Source organism: Anomaloglossus baeobatrachus, chromosome 11 (genome assembly GCF_048569485.1).
Source record: "Anomaloglossus baeobatrachus isolate aAnoBae1 chromosome 11, aAnoBae1.hap1, whole genome shotgun sequence".
Taxonomy (NCBI): domain Eukaryota; kingdom Metazoa; phylum Chordata; class Amphibia; order Anura; family Aromobatidae; genus Anomaloglossus; species Anomaloglossus baeobatrachus.
Genome location: NC_134363.1, coordinates 152,990,129 through 153,016,025, shown reverse-complemented (window position 1 = coordinate 153,016,025; position 25,897 = coordinate 152,990,129). Strand labels below are relative to the sequence as shown.

General features: G+C 44.9%; 1 protein-coding gene across 2 annotated transcripts in view; it reads left to right on the top strand.

The window, feature by feature from the left end:
* CFAP74 (cilia and flagella associated protein 74) overlaps positions 1 to 25,897 on the top strand; it is a 365,782-nt gene that overhangs the window by 329,754 nt on the left and 10,131 nt on the right. The window contains exons 32-38 of one of the 2 annotated variants that reach the window (XM_075327962.1): positions 1,115 to 1,234; positions 5,139 to 5,294; positions 5,538 to 5,667; positions 15,333 to 15,487; positions 15,954 to 16,071; positions 20,204 to 20,331; positions 22,521 to 22,655. In XM_075327962.1, the coding sequence (XP_075184077.1) occupies positions 1,115 to 1,234; positions 5,139 to 5,294; positions 5,538 to 5,667; positions 15,333 to 15,487; positions 15,954 to 16,071; positions 20,204 to 20,331; positions 22,521 to 22,655 (942 nt within the window). Of the gene's footprint in view, positions 1 to 1,114; positions 1,235 to 5,138; positions 5,295 to 5,537; positions 5,668 to 15,332; positions 15,488 to 15,950; positions 16,072 to 20,203; positions 20,332 to 22,520; positions 22,656 to 25,897 lie in introns of both variants that reach the window. The other variant, XM_075327961.1, reaches the window with a different exon arrangement.

Here is a 25,897-nt window from a genome sequence, read left to right as displayed (position 1 = left end):
GGTCACGGAATTTGTGACACACATCCGGCCACATTAGCGATGTCGTTGTGTGTGACACCTATGAGCCATTTTGAATCGTTGCAAAAACGTTCAAAATCGCTAATCGGTGACATGGGGGTCCCTTCCCAATTATCGTTGCAGCTGCAGTTACAGTGTTGTTCCTCGTTCCTGCGGCAGCACACATCGCTACGTGTGACACCGCAGAAACGAGGAACCTCACCTTACCTGCGTCCACCGGCAATGCGGAAGGAAGGAGGTGGGCGGGATGTTACGTTCCGCTCATCTCCGCCCCTCCGCTTCTATTGACCGACCACTTAGTGACGTTGCGGTGACGCCGAACGGACCTTCCCGTTGAGGGAGGGATTGTTCGGCGGTCACAGCGACGTCGCTGACCAGGTATGTGCGTGTGACGCTGCCGTAGCGATAATGTTCGCTGCGGCAGTGATCACCACATATCGGCCGCACGACGGGGGCGGGTGCTATCGCGCTCGACATCGCTAGCAATTGCTAGCAATGTCGCAGCGTGTAAAGCGGCCTTAACAGCAGGAACAATAGAAAGTCAGGGAGCATTTTGTGCAGCCAAACGCTGTGACCTTCTATTGCCAGAAACCACATAACAGTCTGTCACCCATGCCACACCCGCACTCTGCCGGTAGCAATTTTGCGGAATGGAGCACTGTATCATACAGAACATACAGAGCTGTAAACTTGATGTTGAAAATGATATTTACAGCTCATCAACTATAAGAAAGAAGATATGCTGTATTTTTTAAAAAATTGATGTACACCATAACGATATCCTGAATTATTTAGTATACGTTAAAGAAGTACTTTAGGTGCATTGTTTTGTTTTTAGTATGTTTTTAGTATGAAGCAAAAAAAAAACACAATTACCTAATATAAATACAAACCCAGACTAAGTTTCTTAGGTTTATGTTATGGTTACGTTGAATTTGCCTTTACAGTATAGTACTATAGAGGGTTATCTGTAAGCAGCTCACCTTCAAAAAAGCTCAAACCTGTGATCCCAAAGTCTCTGCTAGATAATGGTGTGTTGCAGGTATTAGATTTGCTGTTGACATCTATTCTGTTCCTTGACTCCTCATTTTTCGAGCCTCGTTTCTCTATCTTAAATACCTGCGGTCCTTTTGTGCTGCTCAATCCTATCGGTATATTGGACCCAGGAGCAAACTGTCTTCTTCTCATCGCCTTTTCACCTGAGGAAGACAAAACTGTGAGTATTCAGGGAGTAATTATTAAGATAAATAGTCTGCTGCAAGTAACTATATGGTGCTTAAAGTGAATGTCCATTCCTTTAGAGGATATGTAACTTGCTAAAAAATAAATTTAGTTAAATACCTTGTAGAAACCTTGAGTTCTCCTGATTTTGCTGCCCTTTTCCGTTTTGGGCTACGTTGCTCCATTGCAGAGATATATTAGTTTCTTTAGAAGTGCAGTTTGTGAAATCTCTCCTGGGCCTTTCTTTGGGGTCTTCTCTGGGGGCGTGCACTTTCATCCCTCCCTCTCATAGGCTGCCAATCACAGTTCAGCAGCTGATCTAGCAGTCATACGCTGCCGAGCTATGATTGGTAGTGTCTGGGAGGGAGGGGTGAAAGTGCACACCCCCGAGAAGACTCTGAAGAAAGGCCCGGTTGGTCTGTAAGCAGAGATTTCACATACTGCGCATCAAACGAAACAAGTGTGATTATCTGTGCAATAGTGCGACACATCGCAAAACGGAAAAAACCGTCAGAATCAGAAAAGCTGAGGAATTATTTTACAAGGTATTCAATTAAATTTTGAGCAAGTGACAGGTCCTCTTTAAATACTATTTTTTATAATCAAAATTGTTTTTCTCATGACACGCTCATGAGCTCAGGAGTCTTCTCTATTATGTATTATGTGTACATGGTGCCAAGTCCTTGGTTTTCATGAGCTGTAGCGTCCCTGCCCACCCATACATACAGTGGTGGGATTCAGTCAGTTCTGTCCAGTGCGGGCAAACCGGTTGTTAAAATAACAGCCGGTTCGCCGAACCGGAAAGAATCGGCATCCGTGACCCGGTTCCCTGTATTCATTTGTATCGGCGTCTTTAAGATGCCGATACAAATGAATCCCCGTACCTCCGTGCACGCCGTACTTCCGGGTTCAGTGGAGCCAGTTTGCTCTCTGACCCGGCGGCGTGATGACGCTGCAGAGGTCACGGCAGCGTGGTGAGATTACCTCACCATGCTGCCGCCTGTCAGCGTCAGTATGCAGAGTGCCGCGGAGGATGACGGAGGAGAGGCCGCCGACACTTGGAGCAAGTAAGTGCTCTGTGAGCCGAAGATGTGACTCTGCAGGGGAGTGGAGGCCACATGGGACGGGAGCCTGCAGGGGAGTGGAGGCCACATGGGACGGGAGCCTGCAGGGGAGTGGAGGCCACATGGGACTGGAGCCTGCAGGGGAGTAGAGGCCACATGGGACGGGAGCCTGCAGGGGAGTAGAGGCCACATGGGACTGGAGCCTGCAGGGGTGAGGAGGCCACATAGGACGGGAGCCTGCAGGGGAGTGGAGGCCACATGGGATGGGAGCCTGCAGGGGAGAGGAGGCCACATGGGATGGGAGCCTGCAGGGGAGTGGAGGCTACATGGGACGGGAGCCTGCAGGGGAGAGGAGGCCACAAGGGACGGGAGCCTGCAGGGGAGTGGAGGCCACATGGGACGGGAGCCTGCAGGGGAGTGGAGGCCACATGGGACGGGAGCCTGCAGGGGAGTGGAGGCCACATGGGGTGGGAGCCTGCAGGGGAGGGGAGGCCACATTGGGCGGGAGCCTGCAGGGGAGGGGAGGCCACATGGGACGGGAGCCTGCAGGGGAGTGGAGGCCACATGGGGCAGGAGCCTGCAGGGGAGTGGAGGTCCACATGGGGCAGGAGCCTGCAGGAGAGTGGAGGCCACATGGGGCGGGAGCCTGCAGGGGAGGGGATGCTACATGGAATCTGCATGGGAAAAGTGGCCGCATGGGATGGGATCTGAATGGGATGGGATCTGAATGGGATGGGATCTGAATGGGATGGGATCTGAATGGGATGGGATCTGTATGGGATGGGATCTGTATGGGATAGGAGCTGTATAGGAAAGGTTGTCCGTTCCAATTTGAGCAGGGTTCCTTTAGTTATAATTTTCAAACATTGTAGAAAAACTCTTTCATACAATATGCCAAGTAAATAAGTGACTGACACTGAAACAACTGGTGCTTGATAGGAAAGTGAAGGTATAGGAAGAGTAAGAAGGGAAAGTTTTTATTATTAATTACTTGTATTTTGTGGTTGAGATAAGTGCGCAAAATGGGTGTGGTTACAGCATGGGTGTGGTTACAGCATGGGTGTGGTTTCAAATGGGCGGGGTTTACAGAAAACCTGTTAAAAATTTGAATCCCACCCCTGCATACATGTACACAGAAAACTGGCAAAACGAGGTGTAGAAATGGGCCCCTCAACCTCTTTGGCCCCTGTGCACCAATGATATTAAGTCCGCCCCGTGGCAACAAGCATAAATCACAGCAAGATGTCATTATCATACTATAGGGGTATGTTCACAAAGGGCAGAAACATTTACCCAAATCTGTCTGCGAATTTCACTCCTTCCTACATTAACTGTTTCTCGACAACTTTCATTTTTGTGCTTTTGGTTTTTTTTCCCCTTTTTCTCCTCCCAAACATTTCTGCACTCTGTGCTACTCGCACGAGTAGTATGGCATTCAGGTTTCTTGTTACATTGCGAGTTTTTCCCCAGTGACTTGCATTGCACACGCCATTCGGAATGAATACGCGAATATTAGACAGTGTTCGTTATGAGTATAGTGAGTACGAATAGTTAGGTACTTGTTCAACTCTAGTATTGATGTATTAGCCAAGTGCACTTGAAATAGGCATCTGCATTTCTGCCACTTTCTTGGGTCTCCAGTCAATCTTGCTTCTCTGTAGATGGTGACAAACCTCTTTTTTTTCTTTTTGTACCCTCGTTGTTTGTGTGGAGGGAAACAGATCTAACAGACGGCACACTCATGATGCCTCATGGGTGCATAATATTGTCAAAATGGAACTATGTATAGTCTGTGCACACAGGTTTGCATTGTGCATGAGTCCTTAAAGGGGTTGTCCACCTTTTGTACTTAAGTGCAAATATTTGGGGCTATATATATATATATATATATATATATATATTTTTTTTTTTTGCAATTGACTTTCATTAATAAAATTTGCACCATTTGGCTTTTACAGACTCTTTGTGTTTTTGTGCTTTCTTCTTTGATGTGGTCTGTTCTCATAAATCAGCTGATAACAGAAAGTAGTAGAAATGGGTTTTCCAAAACCGCGTCAATGACCACGGGATGATGGAAATATAAGATTAATGTTGCTTTATTTCATGCTCAGGTCAACGCGTTTCAGGAGACTCAGCTCCCTTCATCAGGACAAACAGGCAAAGAAACATGCCAGGGGATTTGATGTTCTTTTGCCTGTTTGTCCTGATGAAGGGAGCTGAGTCTCCTGAAATGCGTTGATCTGAGCATGAAATAAAGCAACATTAATCTTATATTTCCATCATCCCGTGGTCATTGGCGCGGTTTTGGAAAACCCATTTCTACTACTTTCTGTTATCAGCCTATTTGGGGACTGCTGCCGTGACCTGGAGTTACATGCTGTTATAGGAGTTGTGACTTTCACAACTTCCATTGGTGAGTTGAAGCACTTCTCTTTAACCCCTTGTCTACTGGGTAAGACCCTATTGCGCTTCTTTTAGCACAGTTCTCTATCTCATAAATCAGCTGCAAGGAGCTCAGAAAAAGTCAGATAAAAGTTACAAACTCTCCTGTCATAACATGACAACGAGCTCACTGATGTATTCTCAGTTAACTCATTCTGCAGCCGGCAATAGACAAAGAACTGCAGAGGCTATAGAAGCAAACAATGCTAAATTATTAATAAAAAACAAATGCATTGATTTTTTTTTTTTTGTCCTATTTTTAAGTAAAGAAAAAAAAAAAACCTCCAAAAGTTGCCAACCCCCTTATGCTGCGATTGTAGGGAACTCAGAATAAAACCTAGAATTTACCACAATGACCAGTTCTGTTGTATTTTTGGTATTTTATTCTTCTAGTTCTTTGAAAATCTGGAGGTGCGCACCCAACGAGCAACACTGAAATTAGGAATAAAGGGGCGTGGTTTAGCCCCCTACCTGTCCTGTTCTCTGGAAACAAAAATGCTGAATATGGGATATGTTCTAGCTACAGATAGCGCCACATCAATATTTAAGGTAAAGTATTTACACGCCGCGCACCAGTCTAATTAATGCGACGTCTGTAATAAGCGCCTACAATTATTGCGTGTAAACATCGGCTCCATGTACGTACACAGTGTGATAATGCTTACCGGAGAGTTACCGGCAGCTGAAGATATCCGATATTTATTCCACTATTACCTAAAGAGACCTCGGATTTCTTTTTATCAGCACTTCTAATTAGTGCGGTGGATAATTGTTGTTTATTTTTTTTTGCAGCTGCACAACACATCCACGGTGCCTGTGAACTATTCCATCAAATTAGGGAGTCTGTCGGTGACTCAGTATGAGGAGAAGCAAAAACTTCCACATTTTATGACTTCACAGAGGTCGTTTGCCAGTATTGTGGGTAAATACCCTTTTATCAAGTCAAATTGTCTTCATTTAGGCAATTAAATCTGATCAGTGGGTGCATAACTCCCGGCTACCCCACCGATCAGCGGACTTAAAGGGAACCTGTCACCAGATTTGGGGCCTATAAGCTGCGGCCACCACCAGTGAGCTCTTATATACAGTGTGTCGCCCAGGGATAGAGATATCACGGTAGCGTGACCCAGTCTGTGATCCCAGGCTCCACAACAAAAGGGGAATATGTAGAGGGGGATTGTCTGTGACGCCACCCGTGGGTTGCGGTGATGAGATGGTGGCACCGCCGCTGCCTCTGGGGACCATGCCCGGAACTGATGGTGGGGGGCAGCAAGGTGGGATCCCCTCCACGGGTAGAAGAGTTGTAGTCCCGGGGCCCAATTGGGAGTTGTGGTGGTAGCAGGGATTGCAGGGAGCAGGAAACTCACAGTTCGGTTGTCTTGGTGTTGGATGAAGCTAGGCTGATGTGTGTGGTCAGAAAACAGAGTCCTTTGTAAACCAACTTGCCAAATGGCCGGTCACCGTTGGCGGGTGTCTTCGGGTCCCACACCCAGATGTACAGCCAGGGGCCCTTCCTTCCACACTCTCTGTCTGTCTCGCTCTTGTCTGGACTAGTCCATTTGAACGGCCTCCGGATTGGGTCCCTCTCCCGGCACCGGCGGGCTACAACCCTGTCCCAGTCGCCTCAGGTTCCCCGCTGCCGGATCTCTGTCGCTTGTGGCCCTCACAGCCACCTAGTCCGGCAGTCCAGGGCTCTAACCCCGGCTACCACTTTCTCCGGGGAGCTGCAAGCCTCCCCTGTCAGCTTTCCACTGACTACAGCACAACTGAACTCTGCTCTGTCACTTCCTTAACTCCTCTCGTCCCCCCCTTTTCCTTGGGAGGGGGTGAGTAGGGCCTGATTGGCTGCTGTACATCTGTGTGGGGATTGTGTAGCTGCCAAGGAGGATTAACTCTTTCTGTGACTAGCTGGTTTTACCAGGGCATCACAACAGTATTCTAACATGCTGTATATAACAGCCCAGGCCGCTGTGTAGGATGTAAAATTCACTTTGTAATACTCACCTAAATGGCCGCTGCAGTGTAGTTGGGTCATATGGGTGTCTCTGTTCTCCGGTGTCGGCGCCTCCTCTTTCGGCCATCTTCGTCTTCCTTCTAAAGCCTGTGTGCGTGACGCGTCCCACATCATACACACTCGCCAGTCCCGCACAGGCGCACTACAATACTTTGATCTGCCCAACTCGAGGCAGATTAAAGTGCGCATGCGGAGGACCTTAATGCCGGCGAGTGTGGATGACGTAGGACGCGTCATGCACCCCGGCTTCAGAAGATGGAGGACAAACATGGCCATAAGAGGAGGCGCTGGAACCCCATATGACACCCATATGACCCAACTCCACCGCACCACGCCTTAGGTGAGTATTTATTATAAAGTGATTTTTACATCCTACACAGCGGCCTGGGCTCTTATATACAGCATGTTAAGATGCTGCATATAAGAGCCCACTGGTGGTGACCGCATCTTATAGGCCCCAAAACTGGTGACAGGTTTCCTTTAAGGAGCTTCGGGGTTTCCATAGTCCTGCAACCCACAGCAGGCTAGCTAGGAGAGGGCTACATGATCGGACCACTCTTGTAATGAATGTATTGCCTCTGATAATATATTTATTCACATATATTTATATATCACATTAATTTCATAGCACTTTACATACATCAGCATCACTGTCCCCATTGGGGCTCACAATCTAAATTCCCTATCACTATCTTTTTGGAGTGTGGGAGGAAACTGGAAAACCCAGAGGAAACCCACGCAAACATGGGGAGAACATACAAACTCCTTGCAGATGGTGTCCTTGGTGGGATTTGAACCCAAGACCCCAGCGCTGCAACACTGCAGTGCTCACCACTGAGCCACCACAACACTGCAGTACTAACCACTGAGCCTCCACAACACTGCAGTGCTCACCACTGAGCCACCACAAGACTGCAGTACTAACCACTATTTAACAAAGCCATAGAAAAGACGTGGACCACATATCCAAAAATTATATGTGTATCTAGTGCCGCCAGTCAAAAATCTATACAAGTGAAGATGAGGTTCTTAGTTTAACACTCTGACCAGACTGTATGAAGCCACTGCCACATCACTGAACTTTTCATAGCCTTGAAGGTGCATCGCTGTGTGCCAACCACCGCCGCAGCAGGGCAGGGGACCCTTGCTTTCAGTTTACAGTCTGGGAGCTTGTGGAAGGTGAGTTGTCCAGCTCCTTTCACAAGATAGTGATGCGGTTGATCGTCCATTGTTGCTGTAGTTTTGTGCCTGTGGATCGATGTGTCGGCCATTGCTGCGGTAGGCTAGTGACTGTGGGGCAGTGTGGCCTGGAGTCATGGGACTCGGCCTTACAGTATGGGTGTTGTGGGACACCAGCTTGCTAGTGCACTATCGCTGCGGTTGGCACATTTCACCGCACCTTTAAGGCTATTTAAAGTTAGGGACCCCCTGAGAGGTTCGCTGTAGCGCAGTGGGCTTCATACAGTCTGATCAGAATTTTAAACTGAGAACCTCAGGTTCAGTTGCATACATTTTTGCCTAGTGGCATTAGATCAATATAATGTATGATTTTCGGATGTGCGGTTCATGTCTATTTCTACAGATCTGGCGGATAACTATTTACTGCAGAAAGTAATATAGAAAGGCCTTGTTCACACAGCGCAATATTAATTTATACAGGAAGCCTTGAAAAGAAAAAAATGCATGAAAAACTGCAACTAAAGGCCGCTTTACACACTGCGATATCGGTACCGATATCGCCATCGTGCGTACCCGCCCCCATCTGTTGTGCGACACGGGCAAAATCGCTGCCCGTGTCACACAACATCGCCCGGAGCCGTCACACTACTTACCTTCCCTGCGACGTCGCTGTGACCGGCGAACCGCCTCCTTTCTAAGGGGGCGGGTCGTTCAGCGTCACAGCAACGTCACAGCAGCGTCACTGAATCGCCACCCAATAGAAAAGGAGGGGCGGAGATGAGCGGGACGAACATCCCGCCCACCTCCTTCCTTCCACATTGTGGCCGAGATGCAGGTAAGGAGAGGTTCCTCGTTCCTGCGGTGTCACACGGAGCGATGTGTGCTGCCGCAGGAACGAGGAACAACATCATTACTGCAGCAGTAACGATATTTGAGAATGGACCCCCATGTCACCGATGAGCGATTTTGCACATTTTTGCGACAATGAAAAATCGCTCATAGGTGTCACACGCAACGGCATGGCTACAGCGGCCGGATGTGCGTCACAAAATCCGTGACCCCAACGACATCGCTGTAGCGATCTCGTAGCGTGTAAAGCCCGCTTTACTGCAGATGGATGGATGGATGGATGGGTAGGTAGATGGATAGGATAGATGGATGGATGGATGGATGGATGGACGAATAGATGGATGGATGGATGGATGGATAGATGGATGGATAGATAGATGGATGGATGGGTAGGTGGATGGATGGGTAGGTAGATGGATGGGTAGGTAGATGGATAGGATAGATGGATGGATGAATGGATGGATGGATGAATAGATGGATAGGTAGATGGATAGATGGATGGATAGATGGACGAATAGATGGATGGATGGATAGATGGATAGATGGATGGATAGATGGATGGATAGATGGATGGATGGATGGATGGATGGATGGATAGATGGATGGATGGATAGATTTGATGGATGGATGGATGGATAGATGGATAGATTTGATGGATGGATAGATGGATGGATAGATTTGATGGATGAATAGATGGATGGATGGATGGATAGATGGATGAATAGATGGATGGATAGATGGATAGGTACATAGATGGATAGGTGGATGGATGGATAGATGGATAGATGGATGTATAGGTAGATGGATAGATGGATGGATGGATGGATGGATGGATGGATGGATGGATGGATGGATGGATGGATAGATGGATGGATAGATGGATAGATTTGATGGATGGATGGATAGGTAGATGGATGGATGGATGGATGGATAGGTAGATGGATGGATGGATGGATGGATGGATGGATGGATGGATGGATAGGAAGATTGATGGATAGATAGGAAGACTGATAGATAGCTAGAGGGATACATAGATGGATAGATACAGAGATAGAGGGATGGATAGAGCGAGAAATAGATAGAAAGTGAGATAGATAGAGGATTGAATGGACCACCGTTACCACAGTCCCACCGTGGATATGCCCCATCATAAGCCATGGACTTCCATAGCCCCCATCCTAGAAGTGCCCCCACAGTCCCCACCCTGGATGAGCCCCATCCATCCTTCCTACAGTCCCCACCCCCCATCCCCACAGCCCCAGCCCCTAATGTACACTTGCTTTGGCAAAACTAATTTGTATTTGGTCCTGCCAATAAAGCTTATTTGATTTGATTTGATTTGATTTGATAGAGAGATAGATAATACAAAAAACTGACCAGCACCTCCAAACAGAATATAGCAAGTGTGAACAGGTACAAGCTGCTATGACTAAATAATACACCAATAAAAGAATTCAGCAGCCCCTGTAAGTGGCAAGATATATGTGAACATTGAACATATGATATTTCAATTGCATTACAGCTATATGGAATATACTTTTAAAAATGAAGGTACTTAGAGCATAAACTAGCCAATTCATGAGAGCCCATGACCGCGACAAGGTGTCCTTCTTTGACGAGACCATAAAGTAATATCATGCCTTTCCCGGGCCAAAAGCCTACAGATTTGATAGATAGATAAATATAAGGATAGCTAGATAGATAGATAGAGGGATAGATAGATAGAGGGATAGATAGAGGGATAGATAGAGGGCTAGATAGATAGATATAGATAGAGGGATAGCTAGAGGGATAGCTAGAGAGATAGATAGATAGAGGGATAGATAGAGGGATAGATGGATAGATAGATGGATAGATAGAGGGATAGATAGAGGGATAGATAGATAGATAGATAGATAGAGGGATAGATAGAGGGATAGATAGAGGGATAGATAGAGGGATAGATAGAGGGATAGATGGATGGATGGATGGATGGATGGATAGATAGAGGGATAGATAGAGGGATAGATAGATAGATAGATAGATAGATAGAGGGATGGCTAGAGGGATAGATAGATAGATATAGATAGAGGGATAGCTAGAGGGATAGCTAGAGAGATAGATAGATAGATAGAGGGATAGATAGAGGGATAGATAGAGGGATAGATAGAGGGATAGATGGATAGATAGAGGGATAGATAGAGGGATAGATAGAGGGATAGATAGAGGGATAGATAGAGGGATAGATAGAGGGATAGAAAGAGGGATAGATAGAGGGATAGATAGAGGGATAGATGGATGGATGGATGGATGGATAGATAGAGGGATAGATAGAGGGATAGATAGAAGGATAGATAGAGGGATAGATAGAGGGATAGATGGATAGATAGATGGATAGATAGATGGATAGATAGATGGATAGATAGAGGGATAGATAGAGGGATAGATAGAAGGATAGATAGAGGGATAGCTAGAGGGATAGCTAGAGGGATAGCTAGAGGGATAGCTAGAGGGATAGCTAGAGGGATAGATAGAGGGATAGATAGAGGGATAGATAGATAGAGGGATAGATAGATAGATAGAGGGATAGATAGAGGGATAGATAGAGGGATAGATAGAGGGATAGATAGAGGGATAGATAGAGGGATAGATAGATAGAGGGATAGATAGATAGAGGGATAGATAGAGGGATAGATAGATAGAGGGATAGATAGATAGATAGATAGATAGAGGGATAAATAGAGGGATAGATAGAGGGATAGATAGATAGAGGGATAGATAGATAGATGGATAGATAGAGGGATAGAGGGATAGATAGATGGATAGATAGAGGGATAGATAGTGGGATAGATAGTGGGATAGATAGTGGGATAGATAGTGGGATAGATAGATGGATAGATAGATGGATAGATAGAGGGATAGATAGAGGGATAGATGGATAGATAGATGGATAGATAGATGGATAGATAGAGGAATAGATAGAGGGATAGATAGAGGGATAGATGGATAGATAGATGGATAGATAGAGGAATAGATAGAGGGATAGATAGAGGGATAGATGGATAGATAGATGGATAGATAGATGGATAGATAGAGGGATAGATAGAGGGATAGATAGATAGAGGGATAGATAGAGGGATAGATAGATAGATAGATAGAGGGATAGATAGAGGGATAGATAGAGGAATAGATAGATAGAGGGATAGATAGATAGAGGGATAGATAGAGGGATAGATAGATAGATAGAGGGATAGATAGATAGATAGAGGGATAGATAGAGGGATAGAGGAATAGATAGATAGAGGGATAGATAGATAGAGGGATAGCTAGAGGGATAGCTAGAGGGATAGCTAGAGGGATAGCTAGAGGGATAGCTAGAGGGATAGATAGAGGGATAGATAGAGGGATAGATAGAGGGATAGATAGAGGGATAGATAGATAGAGGGATAGATAGAGGGATAGATAGATAGAGGGATAGATAGATAGATAGATAGATAGAGGGATAGATAGAGGGATAGAAAGAGGGATAGATAGAGGGATAGATAGAGGGATAGATAGAGGGATAGATAGAGGGATAGAAAGAGGGATAGATAGAGGGATAGATAGAGGGATAGATGGATGGATGGATGGATGGATAGATAGAGGGATAGATAGAGGGATAGATAGAGGGATAGATAGAAGGATAGATAGAGGGATAGATAGATGGATAGATAGATGGATAGATAGATGGATAGATAGAGGGATAGATAGAGGGATAGATAGAAGGATAGATAGAGGGATAGATAGAGGGATAGATGGATAGATAGAGGGATAGATAGAGGGATAGATAGAAGGATAGATAGAGGGATAGATAGAGGGATAGATGGATAGATAGATGGATAGATAGATGGATAGATAGAGGGATAGATAGAGGGATAGATAGAAGGATAGATAGAAGGATAGATAGAGGGATAGCTAGAGGGATAGCTAGAGGGATGGATAGATAGATGGATAGATAGAGGGATAGATGGATAGATAGATGGATAGATAGAGGGATAGATAGTGGGATAGATAGTGGGATAGATAGTGGGATAGATAGAGGGATAGATAGAGGGATAGATAGAGGGATAGATAGAGGGATAGATAGAGGGATAGAGAGATAGATAGATAGATAGAGGGATAGATAGATAGATAGATAGATAGAGGGATAGATAGATACAGGGATAGATAGATAGAGGGATAGATAGATGGATAGATAGAGGGATAGATAGAGGGATAGATAGAGGGATAGATAGAGAGATAGATAGAGAGATAGATGGAGGGATAGATAGAGGGATAGAGAGATAGAGGAATAGATAGATAGAGGGATAGATAGAGGGATAGATAGATAGATAGAGGGATAGATAGTGGGATAGATAGTGGGATAGATAGTGGGATAGATAGTGGGATAGATAGTGGGATAGATAGAGGGATAGATAGAGGAATAGATAGAGGGATAGATAGAGGGATAGATAGATAGAGGGATAGATAGATAGAGGGATAGATAGATAGAGGGATAGATAGAGGGATAGATGGATAGATAGAGGGATAGCTAGAGGGATAGAGAGATAGAGGGATAGATAGAGGGATAGATAGATAGAGGGATAGATAGAGGGATAGATAGATAGAGGGATAGATAGAGGGATAGATAGATAGAGGGATAGATAGAGGGATAGATAGAGGGATAGATAGATAGAGGGATAGATAGAGGGATAGATAGATAGAGGGATAGATAGAGGGATAGATAGAGGGATAGATAGAGGGATAGATAGAGGAATAGATAGATAGAGGAATAGATAGAGGGATAGAGAGATAGATAGAGGGATAGATAGAGGGATGGATAGAAAGATAGATGATAGCTAGATAGAGAGATGGATAGATAGAGGGATAGATAGAGGGATAGATAGAGGGATAGATGGATGGATGGATAGAAAGATAGATGGTAGCTAGATAGATAGAGGGATAGATAGATAGAGGGATAGATAGATAGATATATAGAGGGATAGATAGAGGGATAGATAGATAGAGGGATAGATAGATAGATAGAGGGATAGATAGAGGGATAGATAGAGGGATAGATAGATAGAGGGATAGATAGATAGATAGATAGATAGATAGAGGGATAGATAGATAGAGGGATAGATAGATAGATAGATAGAGGGATAGATAGAGGGATAGATAGATAGATAGATAGATAGAGGAATAGATAGAGGGATAGATAGAGAGATAGATGGAGGGATAGATAGAGGGATAGATAGATAGAGGGATAGATAGATAGAGGGATAGAGAGATAGAGGAATAGATAGATAGAGGGATAGATAGAGGGATAGATAGAGGGATAGATAGAGGGATAGATAGAGGGATAGATAGAGGGATAGAGGGATAGATAGTGGGATAGATAGTGGGATAGATAGTGGGATAGATAGAGGGATAGATAGAGGAATAGATAGAGGGATAGATAGATAGAGGGATAGATAGAGGGATAGATGGATAGATAGATAGAGGGATAGATGGATAGATAGATAGAGGGATAGATGGATAGATAGATAGAGGGATAGATAGAGGGATAGATAGAGGGATAGATAGAGGGATAGATAGATAGATAGATAGAGGGATAGATAGAGGGATAGATAGAGGGATAGATAGAGGGATAGATAGAGGGATAGATGGATAGATAGAGGGATAGAGAGATAGATGGATAGAGGGATAGAGAGATAGAGGGATAGATAGATAGAGGGATAGATAGATAGATAGAGGAATAGATAAAGGGATAGATAGAGGGATAGATAGATGGATAGATAGAGGGATAGATAGATGGATAGATAGATGGATAGATAGAGGGATAGATAGAGGGATAGATAGATAGAGAGATAGATAGAGAGATAGATGGAGGGATAGATAGAGGGATAGATAGATAGAGGGATAGAGAGATAGAGGAATAGATAGATAGAGGAATAGATAGATAGAGGGATAGATAGATAGAGGGATAGATAGATAGAGGGATAGATAGAGGGATAGATAGAGGGATAGATAGATAGATAGATAGAGGGATAGATAGTGGGATAGATAGAGGGATAGATAGTGGGATAGATAGTGGGATAGATAGTGGGATAGATAGTGGGATAGATAGAGGGATAGATAGAGGGATAGATAGAGGAATAGATAGAGGGATAGATAGAGGGATAGATAGATAGAGGGATAGATAGATAGAGGGATAGATAGATAGAGGGATAGATGGATAGCGGGATAGATGGATAGAGGGATAGATGGATAGATAGAGGGATAGATGGATAGATAGAGGGATAGATGGATAGATAGATGGATGGATGGATAGAAAGATAGATGGTAGCTAGATAGAGAGATGGATAGATAGAGGGATAGATAGATAGAGGGATAGATAGATAGAGGGATAGATGGAGGGATAGATAGAGGGATAGATAGAGGGATAGATAGAGGGATAGATAGATGGATGGATAGAAAGATAGATGGTAGCTAGATAGATAGATAGATAGATAATCCACTGTAAGTCTCATACTCTGCCATTTCAGGCCCTCAGAATTACAATGGACGCAGCGTTTTCAGTGTGACTCCTGTAGAGGGCGCCATCCAACCTGAGAAAACACAAGACGTCTTGGTGTCTTTCACACCAGACCACGAGAGCGTGCTGTACTCGGACATCCTCACGGTGGAGCTCTTCGGTAAGGTAAGACAAACACCGCAAATTATAGTTTCTCTATTTTTATGTATCGATGCTATATATTTCTAGATCTAGGTCATTTTCATTTTTATTAAAAGGGTATAGAAATAACAGATGCACATCAGAACTAGAAATACACAATCACAGTCAGATCCACTTCATCATGTACGTCCCAGTTTTCATCTTTAGTCTTATTTTATGTGAACCTGCTAATGTACCAACCTTTAATGACACATAAATGCGTAATGTCCCTGACACTGACCCAATTGCTGACTTATTATCCACTTCTTATGAGGTTTAGGTCAGGATCTAGTCATTATTGGATCTGCCTGTACTTTGTACTCTGTAGAGAGGATCTTAAGACTTGGATAAAACAAAGCAAATACAGTTTAGAATATATTTTTTCTTATATACCATACTGTGCAAAAATTAACAGGTATGGAAAAAATGCTGCGTTTTGTCCCTACAGCAGATCGCACACACAATCCAATTGAAGGGAGCATCCAGGAATCACATTATGTATATTGAGGGTGGCGATCCTATAGATGTTCACACTGAATCTCTTAGCATAGTCCCAGTAAATGAAGACGGTAAGTATGGTTCACTCTAATCAATACATTTTCTTATAAAGATAAGTATTAGAGTAAGGTGTGTGTGTGTGTGTGTGTGTGTGTGTGTGTGTATATATATGCATATGTGGAGGACATTGTGGCTGTATGTATACGTTGACAGCGCTGTGCCTGTATATATATATGTGGGCGGCGCTGTGGCTGTATGTATATGTGGACAGTCCCGTGGCTATATGTATACATGGGCATCGCTGTGGCTGTATGTATATGTAGGGGGTGTTGTAGCTGTATGTATATGTGGGCGATGTTGTGGCTGTATGTATATGTGGAGGGTAGTGTGGCTGTATGTATACATGTGTCCCGCAGTGGCTGTATGTATACGTGGGCAACGCTGTGGCTGTATGTATACGTGGGCAGCATTGTGGCTGTATGTATACGTGGGCAGCGCTGTGGCTGTACGTATACATGGATAGCGCTGTGGCTGTACGTATACATGGAGGACACTGTAGCTGTATGTATACATGGAGGACACTGTGGCTGTATGTATACATGGAGGACACTGTGGCTGTATGTATACATGGAGGACACTGTGGCTGTATGTATACATGGAGGACACTGTGGCTGTATGTATACATGGAGGACACTGTGGCTGTATGTATACATGGAGGACACTGTGGCTGTATGTATACATGGAGGACACTGTGGCTGTATGTATACATGGAGGACACTGTGGCTGTATGTATACATGTAGGACACTGTGGCTGTATGTATACATGGAGGACACTGTGGCTGTATGTATACATGGAGGACACTGTGGCTGTATGTATACATGGAGGACACTGTGGCTGTATGTATACATGGACAGCGCTGTGGCTGTATGTATACATGGAGGATACTGTGGTTGTATGTATACGTGGGCAGACTGTGGCTGTATGTATACGTGGGCAGACTGTGGCTGTATGTATACGTGGGGAGCACTGTGGCTGTATGTATACATGGAGGACACTTTGGCTGTATATATACGTGGAGGACACTGTGGCTGTACGTATACATGGACAGCGCTGTGGCTGTACATATACATGGACAGCGCTGTGGCTGTACGTATACATGGACAGTGCTGTGGCTGTATGTATACGTGGGCAGACTGTGGCTGTATGTATACGTGGGCAGCACTGTGGCTGTATGTATACATGGAGGACACTGTGGCTGTATGTATACGTGGGCAGACTGTGGCTGTATGTATACGTGGGCAGACTGTGGCTGTATGTATACATGGGCAGCACTGTTGCTGTATGTATACATGGACAGCGCTGTGGCTGTACGTATACGTGGGCAGCGCTGTGGCTGTATGTATACGTGGGCAGACTGTAGCTGTATGTATACGTTTGCAGCACTGTGGCTGTATGTATACATGGACAGTGCTGTGGCTGTATGTATACGTGGGCAGATTGTGGCTGTATGTATACGTGGGCAGCACTGTGGCTGTATGTATACATGGAGGACACTGTGGCTGTATGTATACGTGGGCAGACTGTCGCTGTATGTATACATGGGCAGACTGTGGCTGTATGTATACGTGGGCAGCACTGTGGCTGTATGTATACATGGACAGCGCTGTGGCTGTACGTATACGTGGGCAGCGCTGTGGCTGTATGCATACATGGAGGACACTGTGGCTGTATGCATACATGGAGGACACTGTGACTGTACGTATACATGGACAGTGCTGTGGCTATATGTATACATGGAGGACACTGTGGCTGTATGTATATGTGGGCAGACTGTGGCTGTATGTATACGTGGGCAGACTGTGGCTGTATGTATACGTGGGCAGCACTGTGGCTGTATGTATACGTAGGCAGCACTGTGGCTGTATGTATACATGGAGGACACTGTGGCTGTATGTATACATGGAGGACACTGTGGCTGTATGTATACGTGGGCAGCACTGTGACTGTATGTATACATGGGCAGCACTGTGGCTGTATGTATACGTGGGCAGCACTGTGGCTGTATGTATACGTGGGCAGCGCTGTGGCTGTATGTATACATGGGCAGCACTGTGGCTGTATGTGTATGTGGGCAGCACTGTGGCCGTACGTATACGTGGGCAGCAGTGTGGCTGTATGTATACGTGGGCAGCAGTGTGGCTGTATGTATACGTGGGCAGCACTGTGGCTGTATGTATACGTGGGCAGCAGTGTGGCTGTATGTATACGTGGGCAGCACTGTGGCTGTATGTATACGTGGGCAGCAGTGTGGCTGTATGTATACATGGGCAGCACTGTGGCTGTATGTGTATGTGGGCAGCACTGTGGCTGTATGTGTATGTGGGCAGCACTGTGGCTTTATGTGTATGTGGGCAGCACTGTGGCTGTATGTGTATGTGGGCAGCACTGTGGCTGTATGTATACGTCGGCAGCAGTGTGGCTGTACGTATACGTGGGCAGCAGTGTGGCTGTATGTATACATGGGCAGCAGTGTGGCTGTATGTAAACGTGGGCAGCAGTGTGGCTGTATGTATACGTGGGCAGCACTGTGGCTGTATGTATACGTGGGCAGCAGTGTGGCTGTATGTATACATGGGCAGCACTGTGGCTGTATGTGTATGTGGGCAGCACTGTGGCTGTATGTGTATGTGGGCAGCACTGTGGCTGTATGTGTATGTGGGCAGCACTGTGGCTGTATGTATACGTGGGCAGCAGTGTGGCTATATGTATACGTGGGCAGCACTGTGGCTGTATGTATACGTGGGCAGCACTGTGGCTGTATGTATACGTGGGCAGCACTGTGGCTGTATGTATACGTGGGCAGCGCTGTGGCTGTATGTATACGTGGGCAGCACTGTGGCTGTATGTATACGTGGGCAGCGCTGTGGCTGTATGTATACGTGGGCAGCGCTGTGGCTGTACGTATACATGGGCAGCGCTGTGGCTGTACGTATACGTGGGCAGCGCTGTGGCTGTATGTATATGTGGGCAGCGCTGTGGCTGTATGTATACGTGGGCAGCGCTGTTGCTGTATGTATACGTGGGCAGCACTATGGCTGTATGTATACGTGGGCAGCGCTGTGGCTGTATGTATACGTGGGCAGCGCTGTGGCTGTATGTATACGTGGGCAGCACTGTGGCTGTATGTATACGTGGGCAGCACTGTGGCTGTATGTATACCTGGGCAGCAGTGTGGCTGTATGTATACGTGGGCAGCACTGTGGCTGTATGTATACGTGGGCAGCACTGTGGCTGTATGTATACGTGGGCAGCACTGTGGCTGTATGTATACGTGGGCAGCACTGTGGCTGTATGTATACGTGGGCAGCACTGTGGCTGTATGTATACGTGGGCAGCACTGTGGCTGTATGTATACGTGGGCAGCACTGTGGCTGTATGTATACGTGGGCAGCACTGTGGCTGTATGTATACGTGGGCAGCACTGTGGCTGTATGTATACGTGGGCAGCACTGTGGCGGTACAAAAAAATGTACTTTTATGTTAATTTAGAATTTAGATTGAGATTTCCAATGTGCTGGATGACAGCGCTGTGGAATATGTTGGTGCGACGTGTATGAATTAAGTGATAATGTTACTTATGCTGATATACAATGTAAGTAATGTACTGGATCCTCACAGCCATAGATTCATGGACCCAGGTTTTATAGTGATAAAGCGACCCCCTTACCATAACGTTTTGCCCTTTTGGATTTTCTAAGAATATATTGAAACCAATCTTTCTCCAGTTCTTGTTATTTTACTAATGGTAACACATTTGGCCATTGCCTTTTATCACATCGTATTAGTCTTGCCAGTTATTCTGTTATTCATGTGTTTTATATGTTCTGCTCTATATACTTTAATCCCTCCGCTGTCTTCAGACCAGTGGCATAAGTCTAATATCCCCATTGACGTCAATGGCAATCTCTGGCAGGCCTCATCTCTCGAGTGGCCGTGCGTGGAGCGTATAGAAAATGCTGTGTTTTCCGCTTGTTTTCTTTTGAAAACACAAGATGTTGGATATATGTGGTTATGCCGGTATATAGCACTTTGTGTGTATACTGAGCTTTAATGCACCTCTGCACTTGTCAAGTACCAGATAGCGCTACATTTCCGCAGTTGTACGTGCAGTAATGCCTTATTCACTACTTTTCTTTCTTCAGAATCGAATGAACCCTTGAATTCACTCCTTGTGACCCTTCGGTGTACCCGGACAGAGGATGATGTGAGACCAGCTGTCAGAGAACTGTACATCGGCTGCATACGTACATTACTATCTTCCACCAAAAAGGTAAATAAGCACGTTGTATGGGGCATGACGGACTCAAGGATCACGTATCCATTGGAACTTAGCAGAAGGTGTCCTAGTGTGAGAAGCCAACATCAAATCCAACGAAACAAATCGCAGTACCCTGTTCCAGCAGCCAGGCTAGCCGTCTGTGGCCGCTAGTCCAGGGCATTGCAAATAGCCAACTACCTACTAGCATTTTTGGTGCCTTATCTGATTAGTAGGCTCTGGGACATTTTGACATTGCGGCCCAACACACATCATGACATTGCGGCGACTACTAATCTAAAGCCTATCAACAAGGTCCATGGACCATGGTCCCACAAATTATTTTGCTACTAAGGACCTTTTATACTGGTGTTTTTGTTATGCTCGCGACGTGGGTCCACTGGATCAAAGGTACTGTTCACTTGCCTGGGGTAGTAAACTGGACCAGACACCGAGCTGTCGCTACTGCCACCAGAGGTGGCTGCAGGTACACACGCTGGTAAGCAGCCAGCAGAGGGCATCCCTAGGGGATCTGTGGTACCCCGGCAGCTGGCGCCACGGACACAGTACAGTCCCTGGTGGTAGCAACAGCAGCAACAGGCAGAGTAGTAAATCTGTCCCAAATGGATGGATAAGGCAGCAGCGGCCGGTGTGGATACTTGTGCTAGCTCATATCGTAGCAGACAGCCGGCAAAGGTGGTCGTGGCAGCAGCAGATAAGGAGTGCTCTGAAACAGAGGTACAAATTAGCAGCAGAAAGTAGCACAATATTAACAGCAGCACAGAGGACCTGAGGACTAGCAACGTAACTAACTCGTTGCCCAGGCACCTCCCTTACTGGGATGGTGCCTTAAATGCCTGCAACCTCTCAGCTGCCCTGAGAGACACTTCCAGGTTAGGGTGCGCTGGCCCTTTAAGAAAAGGAGTATGGTTATGTTCACCCTTTGGGCAGAACCAGAAAGCCTGTGAGATGTACACAGGTTCTGGGAGGTGACAGTATGGACCTGGGTCAGGGCAGCCACCACAGGACATTCGGGCAGGTGAGATAACGGACATCCCCACCGGGAGAAGAGGACAGGACAGTGTAGGGACGCCTGTATGTGCCTTACAGTTTTATAGCCCCCCCTGGCACTTTTAAACATGGCAGACATTAGCCAAAATAATGATCGATCTAGTTGTTGGCCTGTTCCACTCCTCTTCCCATGTATAATGTTATTATAACAGCAATACCAAGTCAAATCAAAATTGTTTCCAGAGCATCATAACATTTCAACCTTTATTAATATAGAAATTTAAAAAGACAAAAAAAACATTAGTTTTTTCTCAAAAACTGCAAAATGCTCACTAAGCCACCAGAGCTAACAGTCTGTTCAATTGGGTCCAATTAGATATAAAATGTGCAGCAAATCAATTAGAACATAGACAGAGTCACTATAAAGGCCACAAATAGTCATACAAAAAAACACATGGGAAAAAAAGACAGAACAAAACACAGTAATATTTGCTATAAAGCACTGGACAGTGGTCCTAGTTAGAAAAACTTACCAAAACTAACATATTAAACCTAAATAAATAAATATATGTTTACTCCATGAGGTGCTGACAGTGGTCAGACATAGAGGGAGAACATATCATGGTATAAGGACAAGGAATGATCTCGCCGCGTCCTTCTATGCCAGGGTATGCAGGGTCTCCATCGGAGTTCTGGGTCCAGAGTCCTGATCCAGTCCTAACTGTCCCTAATAACTCCTGGAGAACCAAAAGAAAAAAAATAACTGCTACCCCGAGCTCCCGTCCTGACAAGGATGGTCCACAGCTAGATGTATCAAGCTGGACCCCTATAATGACCCTATCTGCGTCCCAATGTATAATGTTGTCTGCACACCACCCAACACTATGGGGACTGAAATATCGAATGAATGATTGTCTATCCGTTCAGTTGCATTAGCCCTTGTAAAATAGCCTTTAAACAACACAGCTCGTAGCCAAGAGAAGAATAAGTAATATTACAGATGACATAGCAGTGCTTTCTGTGAGGTAAAACATTACCCTGCCTGTTTTATCACAGGAGCTAGTATTTCTGCTGAGTCTCCAACACCTTGTAAATGAAGTCAGTGATATAAGAGCTCAGTGGCCGTGGGAGCCTTTATGACACGGCTGTGTGTTAATGGCAAAAATATTTGTGTTTTTATCTTTTTTTTTCAGAATGTAGAATTTGTCTGGGACAACATGCAGCTCTTACAGCAGAAAGGCTTCACCATAGAGCCAGTAAAAGCGGTGGTAGATGCTGGACAGCGGAAAACTGTATCTATTACCTGGAGACCCCCCGCTGGATGTGATGTATGTAAAGCCTGGGTGGGCATTAGGTCACACATGTTAAATAAGATGTGTATACGGTGAAAGCAGGGGATCACCAGTAGAAGAATGCAGACCCAGATATGGTCCGGGTGTTTCCCGCAATCTTCAGACCATGAGTGACTGTGCTCTAATGCACAGCTTACAGGAAAATACTAAGGCGGCACATATTGTGTCTGCGTCTCCTCTGACCTAGGAAATCCTGTGACATCATTAATGATTGCAAGGTGTCCAGGATAACAACTGATTGCTAAAGGAACAGCTTCCAAATGTGGGAATGCGGAGAGTTTTGCTGTGGATGTGTTCCAAAATCTGTAGTAAAAGCTGTGTGTTACCTTTCCTGCGCACAAGATGAGTTTTGCTGAAAAAAATCTGTTAAAAAAAATCACATTGTACTTCAGATTTAAAAACTGGTACTGAATGTAACACTCACGGTCGGTGTAGAGGCAGTGAGCGGGGTTAGTGGACCCACTGGACCACAGGGGGACCCCGGGCTTACCCTTTAGCGGGAGGGGCTTGACTAAATGCCCACCGCGAGGTAGACGCCAGGTACCACTCCCAGGGCAGTGACCAGGACTGTGCCAGCGGACCGCCAGGACAGGTGACAAACTGAAGAATAGACACAGGTACAGGTGGGGTGCTTGAGGCAGGCTGGACAGGCGGGTACAGGAAGATATATACGGGATATATATCTGTCCGTGTATGTATATATATATATATATATATATATATATATATAACACGGGAAGGCAGACTAAGGTATAGGTGACACAGTGGGGTAACAGACCCTGACAACTAGCTAGCAGACTGGTATACTGATTAACTGAATGTGCTGCGCAGGCACCTCCCCTGATGGGTGGGTGCTTTAAATACATAGTGCCTCTCAGCCATGGACTGAGAGATATTTCCTGGAAATGGCATGCTGGCCCTTTAAGAGGAGGGCTGGTGTGCGTGCTCGCATCTTAGGTGCACTCCTGGGTACCCTGTGCAGCATGTACAGGGCCCGGGAGGGGAAGGAGGCAGCAGCACACGTGGATGGCCGGGGGAAAACGCGACTCGGCCAGGGTGGTGAATAAGTCGTCACTACACTGAAATTAACACACACATTTTTGTAGAATGGATTATTGTAAGGACTTGTGCAGACTATTTTGTTTCTCTTCGAAGAAAATTGGATAAGTTATGCCAGTTGTTCTATGATCAGAGGTTTGAGCTGATTTTCTTGCATGTGGAGAAGATAAATAAATAAAATCTCGATCTTCTGCATTCTGTCAGTCTGTGAAAATTCCACTGCACTCAGATGTCATCCAAGTGGGTTCCAATTTTTTCCACAGACCCATTGACTCGCATCGCCAAGTGTGATCCAATTTACGCAGGCAACTCATACATGCTGGAAAAAGTTGGAGCAATGTTATTTGGTGGGCCATGCACATCAGATGTTCTGCCACTCGGACCGAAAATATGGTCATCTGCACGAGCCCTATAATTCCATTCACTTTCATTATCCCATCCTTTGATTCAGATATTCAATGCAGAATTCTGCACCAAAAATCCATATGAAATCAACCATGTGTGACCCCCGTATCAACAGACAGAGGTAATCAGTGCGTTTGTTTAGCCTCAGTGTGGCAGATGAAACTGCATACTGTTTAAATAATCGTGCGAAATTGCAACAGACTGCGTTTCCTGATACAGAGGGTCACAGCAACAAAAAATAGTCCTTATGGTGGACTTATGCCATGGCATACATCCAGACCCTTGCTGTTGTGGGACGTATACCTTCTGTGCCTATCCAAACATCTGTATTCAATCTACAGGTGTGTGAAAAAGTGTTCGCCCCTTCCTGATTTCTTATTCCTGATGTCTAGCTATTGAGGATCTTTTGGTCTACTTCACTTTGTCAGGCAGGTCCTTTTTAAGTGATTTCTGTAGAAATGGCCTTTTTGAATTCAGTGTCGAGGACCCAAAGGACTCAGTTTTGTCCACTAATTTCAACAACTTAAAAATGAAATTGTTTAGAATGGCTTTAACCTTTCCAGACTGATCTCAATTACTTTGTTCGTGAATTTCTCTGGATGGTGGCATGACATCTAGCTTTTGAGGATCTTTTGGTCTACTTCACTTTGTCAGGCAGGTCCTATTTAAGTGATTTCTTTAGAAATTGCTTTATAGAATTCAGTGTTGAGGACCTAAAGGACTCGATTTTGTCCACTAATTTCAAATTGAAATTGTTTGGAATGGCTTTAACCGTTTCCAGACTGATCCCAATTACTTTGTTCCTGAATTTCTCTGGATCGTGGCATGACGTCTAGCTTTTGAGGATCTTTTGGTCTACTTCACTTTGTCAGGCAGGTCCTATTTAAGTGATTTCTTTAGAAGTGGCTTTATAGAATTCAGTGTTGAGGACCTAAAGGACTCGATTTTGTCCACTAATTTCAACAACTTCAAATTGAAATTGTTTTGAATGGCTTTAACCGTTTCCAGACTGATCCCAATTACTTTGTTCCTGAATTTCTCTGGATCGTGGCATGACGTCTAGCTTTTGAGGATCTTTTGGTCTACTTCACTTTGTCAGGCAGGTCCTATTTAAGTGATTTTCTGATTGAAAACAAGTGTGGCAGTAATCAAGCCTAGGGAAATTTTGTTTACTAATAAAGACCTTCATCTTTTACCTGTGTTTTCTTTGTCTAATATTTAAATTTGTTTGGAAGACCTTGGATATGTATTCTGTATGTAACCCCTTCTCATGTACAGCACTATGGAATTAATGGTGCTCTATAAATAAATAATAATAATAATAATAATAAAGACCTGAAAAATGTAAGTATGACAAACATGCAAAATAATAAATTAGGAAGGGGGCAAACACTTTTTCACACCACTGTACAGCACACCACAGAGGATCCCAGGGCTGTGGCCATAATATATACCCTAAAGTGTAAAACTGCTAAAAAAAAAATATACACAGAACAGCTCAGCGTTGGAAGTATTAATAGGAGGGATGCAATATAATTTACTAATCCTTAAACAACAATATTAAGCTTCAAGAACTTCCTCTGTAGCTTGTCTAATATTTGTTCTTACAGATTGCTTACTGGGATCCTCACATTGATTTTATATCACTCACATTAAAATGCCTGTTATATTAAGCTATAACAAATCGCTATCCGATCAATGAATCTTAATTATTAAACAGTTTGTGGCTTCTCATTTAAGTACAGGAGACTGAT